General features: G+C 48.2%; 7 protein-coding genes across 7 annotated transcripts; 3 read left to right on the forward strand and 4 right to left on the reverse strand.

The window, feature by feature from the left end:
* Positions 1 to 3,519: 3,519 nt before the first annotated feature.
* On the forward strand, positions 3,520 to 5,382 carry AFUA_6G10150 (uncharacterized protein). The gene is made up of 3 exons (XM_077805056.1): positions 3,520 to 4,241; positions 4,304 to 4,553; positions 4,603 to 5,382. The coding sequence occupies exon 1, from the start codon at positions 3,937 to 3,939 to the stop codon at positions 4,177 to 4,179; it is 243 nt and encodes an 80-aa protein (XP_077659903.1). The 5' UTR covers positions 3,520 to 3,936; the 3' UTR covers positions 4,180 to 4,241; positions 4,304 to 4,553; positions 4,603 to 5,382.
* Positions 5,383 to 5,823: 441 nt separating this feature from the next.
* Positions 5,824 to 6,810, reverse strand: AFUA_6G10160 (uncharacterized protein; the record flags this gene model as incomplete). Its single annotated transcript, XM_745812.1, has 1 exon — positions 5,824 to 6,810. The coding sequence occupies one exon, from the start codon at positions 6,808 to 6,810 to the stop codon at positions 5,824 to 5,826; it is 987 nt and encodes a 328-aa protein (XP_750905.1).
* Positions 6,811 to 6,877: 67 nt separating this feature from the next.
* On the reverse strand, positions 6,878 to 7,344 carry AFUA_6G10170 (spherulin 4 family protein; the record flags this gene model as incomplete). Its single annotated transcript, XM_745813.1, has 2 exons — positions 6,878 to 7,268; positions 7,322 to 7,344. 2 exons carry the CDS (start codon positions 7,342 to 7,344, stop codon positions 6,878 to 6,880), a joined length of 414 nt encoding a protein of 137 aa, XP_750906.1.
* A 282-nt stretch (positions 7,345 to 7,626) lies between these two features.
* Positions 7,627 to 7,995, reverse strand: AFUA_6G10180 (putative spherulin 4 family protein; the record flags this gene model as incomplete). Its single annotated transcript, XM_745814.1, has 1 exon — positions 7,627 to 7,995. One exon carries the CDS (start codon positions 7,993 to 7,995, stop codon positions 7,627 to 7,629), a length of 369 nt encoding a protein of 122 aa, XP_750907.1.
* A 61-nt stretch (positions 7,996 to 8,056) lies between these two features.
* Positions 8,057 to 9,449, reverse strand: AFUA_6G10190 (uncharacterized protein; the record flags this gene model as incomplete). Its single annotated transcript, XM_745815.2, has 3 exons — positions 8,057 to 8,384; positions 8,435 to 8,559; positions 9,285 to 9,449. 3 exons carry the CDS (start codon positions 9,447 to 9,449, stop codon positions 8,156 to 8,158), a joined length of 519 nt encoding a protein of 172 aa, XP_750908.1. The 3' UTR covers positions 8,057 to 8,155.
* Positions 9,450 to 11,779: 2,330 nt separating this feature from the next.
* On the forward strand, positions 11,780 to 13,910 carry AFUA_6G10200 (uncharacterized protein; the record flags this gene model as incomplete). The annotated part of the gene is made up of 3 exons (XM_745816.2): positions 11,780 to 12,180; positions 12,212 to 12,425; positions 12,492 to 13,910. 3 exons carry the CDS (start codon positions 11,780 to 11,782, stop codon positions 12,651 to 12,653), a joined length of 777 nt encoding a protein of 258 aa, XP_750909.1. The 3' UTR covers positions 12,654 to 13,910.
* A 1,251-nt stretch (positions 13,911 to 15,161) lies between these two features.
* AFUA_6G10210 (putative guanine deaminase) lies at positions 15,162 to 16,547 on the forward strand (the record flags this gene model as incomplete). Its single annotated transcript, XM_745817.1, has 1 exon — positions 15,162 to 16,547. The coding sequence occupies one exon, from the start codon at positions 15,162 to 15,164 to the stop codon at positions 16,545 to 16,547; it is 1,386 nt and encodes a 461-aa protein (XP_750910.1).
* Positions 16,548 to 16,600: the final 53 nt, after the last annotated feature.

A 16,600-nucleotide genomic window follows, 5' to 3' on the forward strand; every position in this document is an offset into this window, starting at 1 on the left:
TACCACTGCATCTGCATGCCTCTTGGCGCGCAACATCCCTCATTATATCGCCAACGAGGCAGAGCCCAATACTGTCCGTATGCTCGTCTATAACAGTCTAGACTACAGTAAAACCTCGTTATAATATTATGAGTCTCGTGATAACGCGAACCTCATTATAATGACATAATCTCTTGCTTTAATTAATCCTCTATATAAATAATAAGATCCCTTAGTACAGTGAGTCTCGTTAAAGAAACAAAACAAAACAAGAGGATGCATGAGTTCATATCTGAAATGAGGCTTTGGTGACTCATGCGCCCATTCCGTTGTGTTCTGTTCTAGCTAATTATAAACTACATCTTGTTCCGTCTCGGTCAGTTTTGTCTTACTTTGTTCCGTTGTGTTATCAGCCTTGCGCCACCAGTCTTCAGGCCTCATCTAATTAAGGAAAGGTGACCTATCTGTCACAGTTTGTGCAAGGATATCAATGGACAAGGATCTACGCAGACGTTCACATCCAGTGGGTGGTGGTATTTCCTTCAAAGGCTTGCTGTAGTCGAATGTCATATTCTTTCTTATCTGATAGTTTACTAACAGCAACCTTGACCTAGTCCTGTGCCCAATACCATGGCATAATCTGTTGGAAAGTATCATGCTCAGGATAATTCTTGATAAATCTGGGCTGAATTTGCTTGTAAAAGACTGTAAAGAGATCGGTGGGGCTGGTGAGTGCAAGTGTGTACCAGAACGTTCCTACTCTCCAGTTCTCTTCCATAATAGAGGACAGCTGCAGGCTTCCATGATTGCTGGCCGAAGTCCTGTTGAGTCTTCATTCTTCAGCAACCAAGATATCCATGAACTCTCTGCGCATCATGTCATACTCCGCTGGCTCTTCAGCGATCTCATCTACGGCCTTGTCTGTGAGCCAGGTTGGAGTTTAAAGCATCTCTATTGGCCGCGTACATGCCCATTCAAGATCCACTAAAGAGGTGATGTGCCAGTCTTCATCAACAAAGATATTGCTTTAGTGAATATTGGTAAATGTAAAAGCAAAAGGGCCACGTCGGAGCTCTGGGTTGAAAAAAGATGGATAGACCGTTCGCATTGCCGCTAATGCTGATGTCTGGTAGATATAGTCACCTGTATCATTGATTGCATTTGGCTGATGCCGAAGCCGACTGTCATGGATGCGAAGGATATCAGCTATATACGAATCAACCGTGGAATAAGTGTAGTCTCTTGGTATATTTGTTGGAATCTCCTCGTTTTCCAAGTCCTGAATTTCGAGTGAAAGTGGGCGGTTTGTCAAGCGTAAGAATCCATCATGGTCGATAACAAAAGAGCTGATCTTTGGTAAGGGAATCCCTGTGACACTCAGTAGAATCCGAGACAGATCACGAAAGAAATTGGTTCTCAGCCTGATATCATGCTGCTTCTCAGGCCAAGTATTTGAGAGCATTCCTCCCTGTTCTTCTTCGATGTACTCTATTAACAAGTAGCCAACGCCCATAACTCTGTCACCAGATATGTGGCTGGCAAATTGGTGACGGACATACTGTGTAGGGACAGGACGGCCAAGCCATGAAGAAGCCGGCGACGTAGGTATGTAATGAAAGCAGCAGTTGAGAAACGGTAGGTTTTGTAATCGAGTAAACTGAGGAGTCCATTCTCATCAGCCCACACGGAACATTGGTTGCAGTTAGAAACCGTACAGTTTCACCGGTAGATGTAGAAAAGCCGTATAACTTCAGTATAGGGACATCCGGGCAGTTCTCTTCCAACCACGCATAGGCTCCCGCCTCACATCGGACCTTTTCGTCCCTCTTTCCAGGTCGAAAGGCATCACCGACCCGATACAGAAGAGGGAAGCGAAGCAAAACGCGTCTACCAGGCTATTGTCTCCGTTTCCATCTGGCAACAACGACTAGGACACATAGATTAAAGCTTCCGTGGTGCCAGTTCTCAACCTCATCCATCCAGCAAGAGTTGGGAGACTCTAGGTTAAGGTGATGAGCCACTATGGCTTCAATCCAGTTTCTTTTCTCATAAACATGTGCAAAGAATTTAACTCTTTCATCATGGTATCTTAATCAATGGAGAATGTTCACCTCTTCCCTTTGAGCAGTTGAGTATGTGATATCCCCCCAAAGAAGAGGGAGCGTCTTCGGCATGTCAAGAAAGAAGTGGCGTCACGTAATGCAACCCAGGCAGGTTCTAAGCACGGCACAATGGTTGGATCACAGCTTGCGTCCTCTGTCTTTATGATAGGGGCTTGTCCCTTTGCATGACTATTATTTTCACACCGCCTGGCGGATGGAAATAGTTTGCTATTCAGGGGGACCCATTTGTGGGGAATCTGTAATTTGGCGCTATCCCTTAAATAATAGCAGATGTTTGTTTTTCCAGACAGTGTCCCACAAGGCAAGTATTTAACTAATGAGAACCTAAGTCAGCCGTGGGACCCCATTATTTTCATTGACCCACTCCATCCTTGGCTTCTCCATGTCCACGATGGCTATCGCACTCTATCTTTATAACCAGGACTGGCGTCTCTGCTTGAGCCAGGGAAAAAGGCATAGGAAAGATATTACGCTAATGATGGGGCTCTATAAGATGGAGATCTAGCAACCTAGGTCTATGTTTAAGTCTAAAAGTTACATGTATTTCAGTCCCTAGTCTATAAACGGCCACACTGTGACTGATTTTCAGCGCCTTTGATTAACTAATTAGGTTTGGTTAATATTATTTTAAATCTTTCCTTCAACCACTACCAGTGCTCTGTCCTCAGAGGCACTAGTAATCAAACAGGCTAGAGACGTCTACAAGACTCCCTTGATAATCATGAGATTTAACTTCTAAGAGCTCTGACGACCTTGGAAAAGCGAGGCCGTCATATAACGAAGGGGAGGAGTTAGATTGGGTTGGAACGGTCCCTGTCTTGGGTGGTCCTAACTTGGTCTTTCCTGACGTCGCTACACATAGATACTATGTCAGGAGAACACAAGTGAGCCAGCCAAGGATAGTAGCCAGACCTAGAGAGGGCCTGTGCCAGGATCGAATAATTGCATGGACTAGGTTCGACTAGTGTCTCGAGATTTAAGCGCAAGGAAGGAGGCAAATGAACTGGACACACTGTTCGCTTTCAGCTGGATTAGCTTTGCCCTAGGCACTGTCAAGTCAGCACCTCTCATCAGCATCTTTATAACCTTTCCGTCCAAGTAGTTGCCTTGTGGCGTAGTTTAGTTGAATAGTAGACTTAGAGGGATGGTATGTTTTATTCTGGGAAATGCCCAGCAATCTCTGCCCACAGTATTCCCTCTCTTTCCTTTAGTCACACCGACAGTGCATTTTCATCTGAAGTATATGGCCTTTATTCCCTAAAGTATGAGCTAAACGCGTCTAGGTTAGCATTAGGCTAGCATCAGGAATGAATATAAGATAGTATACTAGTTTCTGTCTACTTCTTTTATCGATGAAACAGTTAGCCAGCGGCCAAAAACGGCTACACTTGACGCCGTTTTGCGAGTTCTACTAACACTTGGCGTCCGTGGCGTCACATGTAATAATCGCACACCCAACCGGTTTTACCACCACGGCCCAACATTGTCTGGTCTTCCCCTGTTTCTTATGTCCCTGGTCCCTAACATTCAACCATCATGCTGCCGCCGCCTGAGGGCTGGTTCATCGGTCAACCAAACCTCATTTCCTTGAGGTCGCCATTTTTGGCTCCCCTCGCGACCACCTTGTTCGCTCCAATTCTATGAAGCCCGCGATGACCATGAGACTCTCTCACTTCCTTCCCTTCGCTTTCGAGCGATTTACATATCGCCCGCATATTTATCCTTTACTTCCCGTTTCATAACAACTGAAGAGAGAAGCTCGACTTCTATCATCATCCACTCTTTCTAAGTCTAAGACTTGAGGATATCCTCCCTTCTCATCCATTCGTCTGCCATGCGGTACTCGCCTCAGCCAATCGGGTCCGATGATGACAGCGACACGAGCAGCGACATTCCAGATATCTTCTCAGATAGTGTTGCTGATGATATCTCAGAGAGTGCATCCAAGCTAGACAGCAGCGATGACGACTCTGACGATTCCAATGATGATTTAATCCTAGATGATGAGGAAGGACAGGAGCTTTCCGCCTTGCACTACCTTGAAGAGGCTAAATCTCTCAATGTCTCACAGCTCTGATAAAAATGCTATAGTCTGAACACCCAGTCTAGACTGGACGATACACGGGATTACTCGGACCGGTGAGAAGCAGCCAAGTATTTAAACTTTAACGCTGGTACTAACAGATGGTCTGTCTTGCCAGGTTCTGCTACAAAGGAAAATACAATCCTGTCAAACGTTTTAGTTGGCTTTCTAACTCTAAGGAGATAATCTTGTTCCTTAAGGCCTTCTTCTCCTAGCAATGCGGTTAGCAATGAAGCAAAAACGGTCGTCGGACACCAGGAATAAAATATAAAACCTCTCTAGAGACCTTCTGGAAGTGGTGGCATCTAGTTTACAAGGCCGAGGTGAGGCAGGGCCTTAGTAAAGACACCACTATCAAAATCCTAGATGTCAGCAAGACATGTCTTGATAAAGCTAAGCCTAGCTAATAGTCCACAGGTGTTAGCAATGGTTGCTCAGGAGAAAAACCTTCTTCTAGAACAGCAACCAAAAGCAACCATATATATCAAAGACATGGCGGAGTTCACTCACGTGCTCTTATCAATGACAGAGATGACATTTGAGTCTGGGTGGCTTCGGACACAACTGATCCTCTTCTGCCAGCTGGCCGCCATTACTAGTAGCCGTCCAGGAGCGCTACTGAACCTACACTATTAGAACCTTTCGCTCAGTCTAGTCCGCAATCCAGATGGAGGACGTCCTTGGTTATTCATTTACTCAACCCCGGAGTTTACCAAAACTTTCTTGGGTGAGAAGGATGATTGCCACGCCGTTTTCGACGCGAGATCCACAACTGAACTCAACTGTGCTTACATTCATAAGGCTATATCTTCGGCTCCACACTTATATCCTTAGTTGTTTGCATTCTAACTCCTCATCCTATCTCTCTTACTCTGCCTCGGGTCTCATCAGTTGATAAAGGTATTCGTTGTTGCCTGCCAGGGCCAAGAACTGAGGAACTTAATATCCATAAATTATGTCTTGAGAAATAGATATAAGGGAACACAGACTTTAGAACGCCAGCCCCAGTCCCTCTCACTGGTATGCCCTTCTTCATCAAGATTCTGTAGTTTCCAAACTTTACCTCCAAATCATGTGAGAAGCAAAGGTTTGTGAACGCAAGATTTTACGGGCCTGTGTTTGATAATTTTAATGTCCTAAAGATACATCCTGGGAACTCAGGATACGATGTGCTGTTTTTAAAAGTTAATCTTAATGCTTGGCATTCTTCTGAAAGCCGTTACGTGACGGTGCCTCGTCCGGTCTATAATAGGTCATCTTAGGCTTGTAGATTGTAAATGTTTCTAATTAATCCCACAAAGACTTAGGAAATAGTGCCCGAGTGAAGGGCAGCATTTCAGCGCGTTAGTCTGAAAGTTGAGCAATAGCCAGTTCAGGATCGTTGGCCTCGAAGCCATGGGTGACACGAAGACCGAGACAATAATCTCACTAGGTAAATGATCCAGTATGGACCACAATTGAGAGATTACAGAGATCGAAATCCGGTAAAGACAACAAGCCGACGGCTACAAGCCATAGGGGCAGGAACTGCACAGAAGACGGCAATATTAATAGGAGCCTAGTAAGCATCTACATGTCAGTCTCTTACCATCCCCTCCATAGATAAACAGGTAAATAATGAAAATAGCTTCAGAGGTACTACATAGAGTCCGTTAGGTTAGTCTCAGCGAAAGCTGCCATAACCTGCACGCCCTTATCTCGATTATCACAGCCATAGTAATAGTCGACGCTGACCATACATCCATTCCCAAAATGCTTGGTCCCGCACTTCCCACAGCCCCCAATATTGCGAATATCCTGGTAAGCCTGCCACATCTCGTCACCGGTGATCTTACAGTTTTTCCCATTCTGATCCGTGCCTCGGATTTGCACCGAACATCCGAACCCCGCGTTGTTTGCCCAGCAGTTCCCGGACAGAGCGAGCGCCTCTGCATTGGACGTGTAGACCGTTTGGCCGCGGTTCATCTGGTTGACTGCCTTGTCGCACCACTTGACGTTGGTGGTACTGCAGAGCGTCTCGCCCTTGCAGTCGTATGGCGACGACACGGTGCAGAAGGCCCCGGCACTCGGCTTGCCGTCGTCCCATTCGCTCGGGCACGGGTGGAAGACATTCGTCAGCGGCCCGTAGCCCTGAGCCTGGACGGAGAAATAGCTAGAGTCTGTGGTGTCGGTGCCGACGGGGAGAGTCCACGTGAAGGTATAGCCGTTGCGTTTGACTGGGGCGGCGCCTTTCGAGGACCACGCCCAGGGGTAGTTGGTTTGTCCTTCTGTTAGCTTGGCACCGCTATACTCGTACAGGACCTCATTCTCAACCATGTAGTGAGTGCAGATGAAGTTCCCGGCATTGAAGTTGATTGGCCAGGCTGGCATTTGGCAGTGCGTGTCTGGGTTTGTAAGATAGACGCGCATAAAGGCGTATGGGACAAGGAAATCGGCTTGGATGGTGGTGGAGGTTGCTGATTTGCCGACTTTGACGTTCGTGACGGCCTGGTTATTGGGCAGGCTCTGGGTAGTAGCAGACACTGAATGCGAATCTATGGTCTCCTTTCCGTTCTTCCCGATAGCCCGTACGGTGAAGGACATGGAGGATCCTGGGCTGATGTTGCCGATCGTCACTCGGGCCATTGTACCCGGGAGGCGGGCAACTTCTTTCCCGTCGCGGTATACCGCGTACGCGTGTGGGGGATCTCTGTTAGAGATATCCCACTTGAGGCTCACGGAGGAATAGTCCAGAAGCGGTCACTGATAATGGGCCCAGCGGAAACGTAGCCTGCCCGTCGGCTGGATATGGGGTGGGATCTGCAACATCCGGTCCGCCACCCTTGATGGTGTCCGTAATGGCTTTCATATAGGCTTCGTCAGGTAGGGTGTCGTACGGATTGGGGAGGACGTCGTTTGTAATGTGGATAAGGCCGGCTCCGCGCTTGAGGGCCAGCGCGGCAACCTTTCCCGCGTCCGCCTCTGGTACGCCGTAGATAATATGCCAGAACTTGCGCGGGTCCTTGGGTGTCCAGCCAGGATTGGGGATGTACTTGTTCATGTATGTGTCGTAGCTCTGCTCAAACGTCATGAGCGTGTCGGCGCTGCGATATTGTTAGTCTTTCTCTTTCAGGACACGCGATGAATAGATACACACCTATGCTCAAAGCACTGAGGCATGGTAGCACCGGGATTGAGCACGGTAAAGGCTCCGGGATGCTTTCGCTTCGTAGTATCAGTAATAAAACAATACAAATCTGCATACAGATTGTCTGGCCCACAGCCGTTCCAGCCCTCATCGAAGAAGATACCGCCGATCTTGCCGGGATACAACTGGTACCACAAGTCGACGTCGGTTTGGATCTGTGAGACCCAGTCGGCAAGGTCGGTCGAACCAAGCCGGGTCTCGATGGCCTGCTGGCTTTGACCTAGATACCCTGTCCGCACATAGCCAAGGATTCGTTATCCCGATGCATGGGCCCGGTCGATGACCTTTGCCCAATCCTCATTCACCGTCGTGTCCGGGCCGTTGAGGACATTGGCGACCAGGACGCTCACCTTGTTTGATGGGTAGGCAATCATGCGGTCCCAAGCGACTGGGTCAGCGAGCGGATTGACGTACGATGCTAAGGCGATTTGTTCTAAACGCAGCAATATCAGATTAGTCTTTTTTTTTCCCCTCCTGTCAAATGACCTTGGGCTGCTAGGGCGATACGTACGGCCGACTCCAGCCCCATTCCCGTTCCCATTCCCATTGTTGGGGCACGAGTCGAAGGTGAATGTCTCTGGAATTGCTGGAAGCCCATGATCTTGCTCGTTCTTATTGACCATTTCATAGATGACCAGCGAGGCAATGATCTCGTGCAGCAATATCTGGGGATGGAAAACACGCCCCTACCTGGTCATCATTAACGTCAAGGCCTCTCGCGACAAGCCAGAGTCCTTGCCTTACCCGTCTGGAACTAAATTTGGAATTTTCAGACCAAGAGCACTAGCACCATCGACTAGTTCGGTTGAATGAGGCAACAGAAGCAGTGCCGGCGTCGGAGATAAAGGCCTGTTCTGTGAACTTGGCATCTGGATCTATCAGACGTGTAATCTGCGCGAATTTGTTCACAGTGCCCTCAAAAGTTCCTTCGAATGGCTGATTGTCGCTCCGCTTCCAGGGACTTCCGCCCAAGAGATCCCACGTATTCAGCTCGTAGAACATGAGACCGGTTCTGTAGATGTTAGTATAAGCTCCATCTGTGGTTTGAGATCGAGCACTCACCTTGTGTTGCTTTTGTCTGTTGATTCGTCGACGCCGTTGTCACAAAAGCGGCCATTGAAATGGCCTTCCCAAGAGTCGTAGTCTACAAATTTGACCTGGGAACCGGCTCTCTTGACTGCAGCCGACTACAGAGCAATTTGAAGGTTAGTAACAGGTTAATTGATTAAAAAAGGAATCAAGACGAACAATTTTCGCGTTGGCGGCATCGACAAGGTCGTTCATTATCTTCCGATGAGCGCTCGTCAATTTCTGCGCGCCCTGAAAGAGGCTGGTTATTTTCTGGCGGACAATCAGTAAGTACTATGGCAAAAGTCATTCATTTTATGGCTGCTCACATATACCCAGGTTGACCAGCTAACATTATCACACGCCGATGATAGAACTTCTGCAAAGAATTTGGCATACCTGTATATAAATTGTCAATAATGCTCAAAAAGACAGAACAGTATGGCACTTACCCAGTGTAGTAAATCATACCACTATCAATTGGTTAGCATTCAGATGTCAATGAGGGTATTGTTACTGACTCTGGACTTAGCTTTCCCTTTGCTGCCGCAATAACAGAATCCAAGCTTTTGCTGAAGGCAGCCCCAGCAATGATGTCTCTGGTGCGATCCAACTGGTTCTCACAGCCATGAGCTAACGAGTCCCAGTCGAAACCCGCCGCCCATGGAAACAAGTCTGGGTTTTTCAGAGCCGCTTCTTTTGCCATCTTCACTGCCTCTGGGGCCAGGGCGGCCCACCCAAAAATGCACTGGTTTAGAATGCTCGAGAGCTCAGCATCATTACCCCCTAAGGTCCCACTCACGTCAGTTCAGTTCATGGACAGGGACTTCAGATATATACGTACCGATTGATAGCAAGATGACTTGCTGGTTCCCGCTGATTTTAGGGATCTGTTTGTCGAGGACATCGGCTGTGACTGCACCAGAGCAAGACACGAACTGGAAAGTGCGCGCTGCTGGGTCACCCAGCCGTGGATCGTTATTAATGAGATAGGGATAGGAGTGATCATAGCGACTGCACCTCCAATCTTTAAAGGTGGGACAAAGTATCTATTAGCCCATGCGTCACAGCCTTGAGTCAGGGAGAGATTCATTTACCGGGATCAGATTGGATACGGTCACCAGCGCCTATTCGGGCCGAGTAGGAGTCGCCGAGGGCGGCCATTCTCGTGATGTATGCAAGATATGATGGATCAAAATCAGTGGTATCTCTCGCCATAAAGCGCTGGTAGTTCATGCTTGCATTTCCTCGCGCATCCCAATATACAAGGGGATTTGCAAGGGCGCAGCTCCTAAGAGTAGCAATAGCCGCCAGGCCATACCATAGTTGCCCGTACATATCGAACAGAGGAGGGGAGACGACGAGACGGACAAAAAGGGCAATACAACTCAAGAGTTCACAGATATGAAAGACTTCTTATACCCATGTTCATGGACTGAGAGTAGTCTTGTGGTGTGCGCCATTTCGGGTCCGCCTCACCCTTCCTATCCATGAGAACGATACTACGCCTTTCCTCGCTGCTACCCTCGCATCTTGGAAGGTCAGACGAAGTATGAACAGGAACTAAAGATCCATCATGAGGCATTTTTTTCGGACAGCAGATATTGGCCCATGGCTGCCGCGCTTTCCGGTCACGGATTGACTTCTTCCAGTCTCTTTCCAAGCAGGCATTGGTATGAGTTGCTGAACTGAGACACAATCATAAATGAGAAAACCCAGTTGGGACGCTAGGCAATGCCGTCGAGAAAACTCTGAGTAGACATATGTCAGATCTTGTCGAGTAGCCGACGCACGAGGCCATCTGGCCACGAGATAGGTACGCTGAGCCGTGAACGGTCTGATACGTCGACGCTAGGATTGAGGGTTATAGTAGACAACTGCCTCTTTAGTGGTTAGCTCATTGCCTTAGTGTTAAGAGTTTTCTCTAACCGACCCTTTAGATTGTACCCCGTATATGATTCCGACCTTTGATGCATCGTGGCTGCTGATTAGACTAGGTACCTGCGCTGGTGATTAGTGCTAGCAATTAGTGTCACCGGAGCGATCCGCCAGATTCAACCTCAGTCGTGGATATCAGCAGTCAGACTGAAATCGCTCTTCTTTCCTTGTCGGAAAAAACCAGCGAAAGGCACTACTTGCCCCACCAAGTCGAAATCGTGATATATAATCATACATTGGGCTACACCGGGAGGGGTGGGTGATATCGGATTCCCAACCCGGAGTGGGCCAGGGGCACAAAATTTACTGTGCAGGAGGTAAATCAATCAATTCTCTTAGGTATCTCCGATCACATGCGAAACTAAGGTCTCAGGCATTTCAGGAATAGAACTGATAGAGTAGTGATTTGACCACAACAATACAAGTTACCATGCAATTGGCCTATCTGCTGAGCGTTTACAACGGAACCGAGCGCAAATTAGCACTGAATTAGGAAATTGCCGCATTATCTAGTAGTTTTACATTCGGCGCCGGTGCCAACAGTTTCGGAGAATGCTTCTGCTCCTATGGGCCAAGCCTGGATCGCCAAGGACCTAAACGGACCGGGGTAGACATCCACTGAGAGAATGAAGGAAGAAGATTGGCCCCGGAAAAAAAGACTAGTGCCAAGGCAAGAAAGGCAATGGCTCAGCGAAGCTTAGTCCAGAATCTCATCAGCATCTAATTGATCACAGGATACGTCGGGGATCTCCGAATCATTACAATTACTGCTGATTGCTTCATTTCCTGTATAATATATGGTAGTTACTAACGTTACTGGTTCATTGTCTGTTGTAGATTCTGTGTGGTCTTGTAAATATAGCCCTACGTATCGAAGCTCCGTGCCACTACTACGAGTCGCATTCTATTGCGCGCCTAGGTGTCTATACTAGACGCTAGTATGCCATGTCAGGTCGAATTCGTGCTATTTCAAATTGACAAATACAAAACAAAAGAGAATAGCAAAAGAACAGATGTAACCTTCCGAGTCATTTCCCTCGTCTGGACCAACATCTATCATCTATTGCCATCATTGCCGTCATTGGCAAGATCCTATCCTATCGGGGTGTTCTATGGTAGCAGCACTAGGAGAAGTATGTGCCAGGATAGCACCACTAGTACTATTCTACGGTTTCTACCCCTATTGTAGAATGAGACTGTAAGACAGACCTCTTTTAGTCTGAGAAATAGAGACTGGTAAGTGTAGCGAGGGACCTACAGCAGCCATCCTTTAAAATGGCGCTGGTTACTGACTTTCAGGGCAACCGGTGGGACACTGCATTCAAATGTACTCTAGGCAGGCAACTTCTCTTCCCCTGGTGTGCATTATGCTTATAGTGGGATAGCAGAGGATTATACATTATGATTGTCTCTAGGCTTTTTCACCTCATCCTTGTGATCTGGTGTGCATTCAGCGATGGGTATGATCTCAGCGAGCGAAAGCAACCTCAAGGTCGTCTGGGCATAACGCTCGATTACGGCCTTGCAAGGAATTGGCCGCCATCAATCGATGATAGAGGCGCGGACACTCAGCGGAACTGGTTTTATAGCAGCCATCTCACATTCAAAGAGCCGGTTAGCACGATCACCGACGGCCAACTTTGGCAAATGGTGAGGGATGCATTGGACGAGATCCCCGCTGTTCTGACCCAGTACGGCATTTCCAAAAACAAGGGCGGATCCAACGTCATGACGGTCCTCGCTTTCGGCAATGAAATCATCCTAGCTTCTTCGAAGAAGAGCGTTGATAGTTTCACATACGAGTTTGGTGATGGAAATACCCCCAGTTGCCAGGGCTCTTCAGCTCTGCCAGGTTGTTTGGAAGGATAGAGCTAATCTTGGTGAAGACAATGAACTTCCCATCCACAAAAATCAGGGTCACTGTGGAGAGCCCATGGCTGCACATCTGTACTATGCTTCGCACACAACACCTTTAGCTGAACAAAACGCAAGAGTTGCTACGATTGTGTACAAGTCACGAGCTCCACCATGTGGTACTGGTAAGACGGTGAGTGAGACTGGCTACCCTTTAATTCGTAACTCTCGCGCCGCAGTACTGACAAATTTGCGCTAGGACTATTGGGGATGCAACTTGTTTGTTGAGCAGATGAAGATGAGAGTGGTGGACCTCGATATTGGCAAGACTCCCAATGAATCCTATGATTTGAGCACTCTCGCAGGGGGAAATCCGAAGATAGACCAGATCCCAGTATGTTCTACGCCCACTGTAAGCTAGATATTGAGCGTCTTATCTGTGGATGCGTCGAGCCATTTGACTATGGGCAAGTGGCTCAAACGGGCGAGGATAAATATCAGAAATTTTCAAAACCATCCAACTCGATTAGCTCGAGTGGAACTCCTGCGTGAGCGCCTAGCTCCCTGAGTTGGTCCCTCATCCTAGGGGACCATTCATTGTCGTCATTCCAGCTTAGTAGCAGAGTAATGTCACGAAGGTGCGGCGTGCATGCCTTCCAATCCTTCAGCCATGATTGAAGCAAACCTAGCATGGCGTCATCCGTCCACTCCCATCGAGGCAATGCCTTTACCACTCCATCTTCATTCTGTGGCCTCAAGTCGTCCGTGATGGTTAGAAATTCGATATTCCTTGGGATCACATCCTGCAATCGTTTCGTCATGTCCTGTGCGAACCCCACCAGGAATGGCCAGGGAACCTGAAGTCTCTTGAGCTTATCAAAACCAACCATCCCTTGCAACGAGCCGAGCGTCTTTATGCCAGGAAGAAATTGGTCACCGCCTCCTAAGCCGCACTTGGCTGAGAGGGTCAAATCCGTCAGAGTACCTCGAACACGAGATATCACAGCAACAATCCAATCGAGATTGACGATAGGTGTAGTGAACTTATCTATGACACCGTAATCGAAATACCAATGCCAGCGAAGGGTTTTAAGGTTCTGGGTGAGTGCGAGCAGTTCACTGAGATATGCCTCCCGCACAATAGTCAACTCAAGTGATGTAAGCTTTGATGGGACAGGTAAGTGTGCTGCAGGCCATGTAAATTCATCTGGGTTCTCAATCGAGGCTGACATGCGTTGGACACTCGGCAGATAAAAGAATGGCAAGACATCTTGAGTAGTTTTGACCTTCATATCGCGGCTATAATCCTCACCGTCGGATTTGAGGAAAGAGACATCTCGGAGATGCCGAAAGTCGGGCAGGCCGTAATGCACGGGCTCGCAGATCGCTGATCAGAGAACCATACCGACAAGTGCACTCTGTCGAGTAAAGTCGTTGGCAAGGTACAGATATCTCACATTTGAGAGCTGTGCTAATAGAAGAGCAACAAAAGCGTCTAGAGAACCTTGGCGCAATTCCTGTATCCAAAGGTTGCTATAGGGGGCTCCAGTGCCCCGGATGAATGCGATCGGTTGGTCCAGTTCAGCGCCAGAGACCGGAAGGTTAGGAATTTTAAATTGAAAGTTCCAGTAATCGTAGAAATTGCTGTCAAGATGTACAGTTGTAATGTAAGCAGCTAGCTGTGGCCTGGATAAGAGTGTCCGTAAGAGTTGAATGATTGGTGGAGGACGGTCAGCTTTTAGCCAAGTCATCTGGATTTTTGAGTAGAGGAATTTCTCAGCAATTGTGCCGCATGTTTTATTAACAAGACATAGTGCATGCAGTTCAGCAGATGATAGAAACTGGAACACTAAGTATAATATGTCTGCTGGGCAGCTATTTATACTGAATGCCGCTTGTTTCTAATGACATTAGCAACAACCTTTAAAGTAGCCATGACAATATACAGTTTCCATTGCCAATGACAGCATTGGTATAAGTTCACTACTCTTTCCTGTACGCATACACAAGAAGACTGAGAATCTGATACATGGGAAGTTGGGAACAGATGGATAGAAAAACCAAAAAGGAAGAAAGGTGTCGGGGAGCCTACGTGTTAGTTCACTGTAACCCTCCTGACTTTTAGTGCTGAATTGCTATTGGACTCGCAGCTTAGTATATATCAGAAAATGTTCAGTAGGTATTAAAGCATAAATTAATTTCAAAGGGTATAATACTTCTTACTAATCCGGTCTCCTGCATGGGCAAATATTCCCAGCCCTCGTAGGTATTAAAGGTGTACGGAGTAGATCTTAAATATAGTATAGAGATAATTATACAGAACTAGGTCTAAACTACCCAGTGAATAATAAAGAGACTTAGCTGTAGGTTTTGGTTTCTTCTTTAGGCACTATTAAGTTGCACTAGGAAATAATACTATAGGATCCCAGTAAGTATTATTATTGTAAGTAGATTAAAGGCAGCATGAGTATAACTTGAGGGTTAAAAGCTAAGCCTATAGACTTAGCAAGATAACCAAAGCTATCTTACAGGCTAAATAATATACATCCTCGATATAATAAGAAAATTGAACTGTATAAAATATCTTGTTAAAATGAGGATTTACTGTGATAGGCATGTTGCCAACTGCATCAAGTAGAAAGACCTTTTGGGGTCACTGCGAGCATCATTCGGAAGCAATGAGATTGGTTACCCCAGATATCGTTGATACTGCACTCATATATATCCATTTTAATCCATTGAGAGAATCATGGCCGTCGTCGACCTCAACTAGAATACTAGATGCTTTTGTCAAGAAAGTCGGTATCACTGCACACTGATATCTGCGTCATCTGCAGCTTCCCCGCACTGATAAGCATGCATCCTCAACCCTCTTCCTTCATACTATCATCACCTCAAAGCTACCTAACTCGTAGACCATAGGAATACAATGAACGAAACACCAACAGCAACAGGTCTCCCCATCGCCTTCCATGGCACGATCATCCACTCCCTCTCCCCCACCCACCTCCAAATCCTCCCCAACACGTTCCTCCTCGTCGACATCGCTGGCAACATCCAGGCTCTGGTCCCCAACACCGACCCCTCAACCATCAACACGCTAATCGTAGACAATGGCTACGCACCGGACGTCTTCCCCGTCAAACACCTCCCCAGCAGCTCCTTCCTGATCCCAGGCTTCATCGACACCCACAACCACGCCCCGCAATGGGCACAGCGCGGCGTAGGGCGCGGCATCTCCCTCCTCGACTGGCTCGAGAAAGTCACCTTCGCACACGAAGCGAAATTCGAGGACGCAGAGTATGCAAAGCGCACGTACAGCGCCGCCGTGGACGGGCTCCTCCGGCAGGGAATCACAACAGCAAGCTACTACGCCTCCAAGCATCTCGCCGCGACGAAGATCCTAGCGGAGGTATGCCGCTCCAAGGGCCAGCGGGCACTCGTCGGTCGGTGCAACATGAACCGGCACGCGCCGGGGTGGTACCGCGATCTCAACGCAGAGGTATCCGTCAAGGAGACCCGGGATTTCATCGAGTGGATGCGCGAGTTCAACGGTACCGACGACCGACCGCTCGTCAACGCGGTGATCACGCCCCGCTTCGCGATCTCCTGCGATGAGGAGGTCCTCTCCGGTCTTGGGGCGCTGGCGGCCGCCAACCCGGACCTGCGCATCCAGACGCATTTCAACGAGGCGCAGCAGGAGATGGAGTTTACGAGGCAGCTGTTTCCGGACTTCGCGCACGAGGCGGAGCTGTATGCGCGGTTTGGGCTGCTGAGTGAGCGGTCGATCCTGGCGCATTGTATCTTCCTGCGGGAGGAGGAGATGGAGACGCTAGCGCGGCTGCGATGTGGCGTGGCGCATTGTCCTGTTCCCAATACGACGATGCAGGCATTTATGGTTGCGCCGGTGCGGGAGTATCTGCGGAGGGGGATCAAGGTCGGGTTGGGAACTGATAGTGGCGGGGGTCATTCGATCTCCATGCTGGAAGTCATGAAGCAGGCGTTTGTGGTGTCTACGGCGCGGGCGACGGAGACCCGTGGCGCGGATCCGGCGTTGTCGGTGGCGGAGTGTTTCTTCCTGGCGACTTTGGGGGGTGCGCAGGTATGTGGGTTGGAGGAGAGGGTTGGTAATTTTGCTGTCGGCAAGGAGTTTGATGCATTGGAGATACGGACTGGGGAGGGGGTGGAGATGAGTGTTATGGCGCCGGTGGAAGAAGAGGATTCAATTGAGGTCATCTTTGAGAAGTTCCTGATGACGGGAGATGACCGCAACATTGCCAAGGTGTATGTCAGGGGACGTGCTGTCAAGGATTGATCTTAGATCTGGTGTACGATCAATTGGTAGTTTCTGAAATGGGGCTTCATGAA

The sequence above is a fragment of the Aspergillus fumigatus genome, chromosome 6, assembly GCF_000002655.1.
Source record: "Aspergillus fumigatus Af293 chromosome 6, whole genome shotgun sequence".
NCBI lineage: Eukaryota > Fungi > Ascomycota > Eurotiomycetes > Eurotiales > Aspergillaceae > Aspergillus > Aspergillus fumigatus.

Coding starts and splice junctions, on each gene's coding strand:
- AFUA_6G10150 (XM_077805056.1), top strand. CDS start 3,937: ATGCGGTACTCGCCTCAGCCAATCGGGTCCGATGATGACAGCGACACG.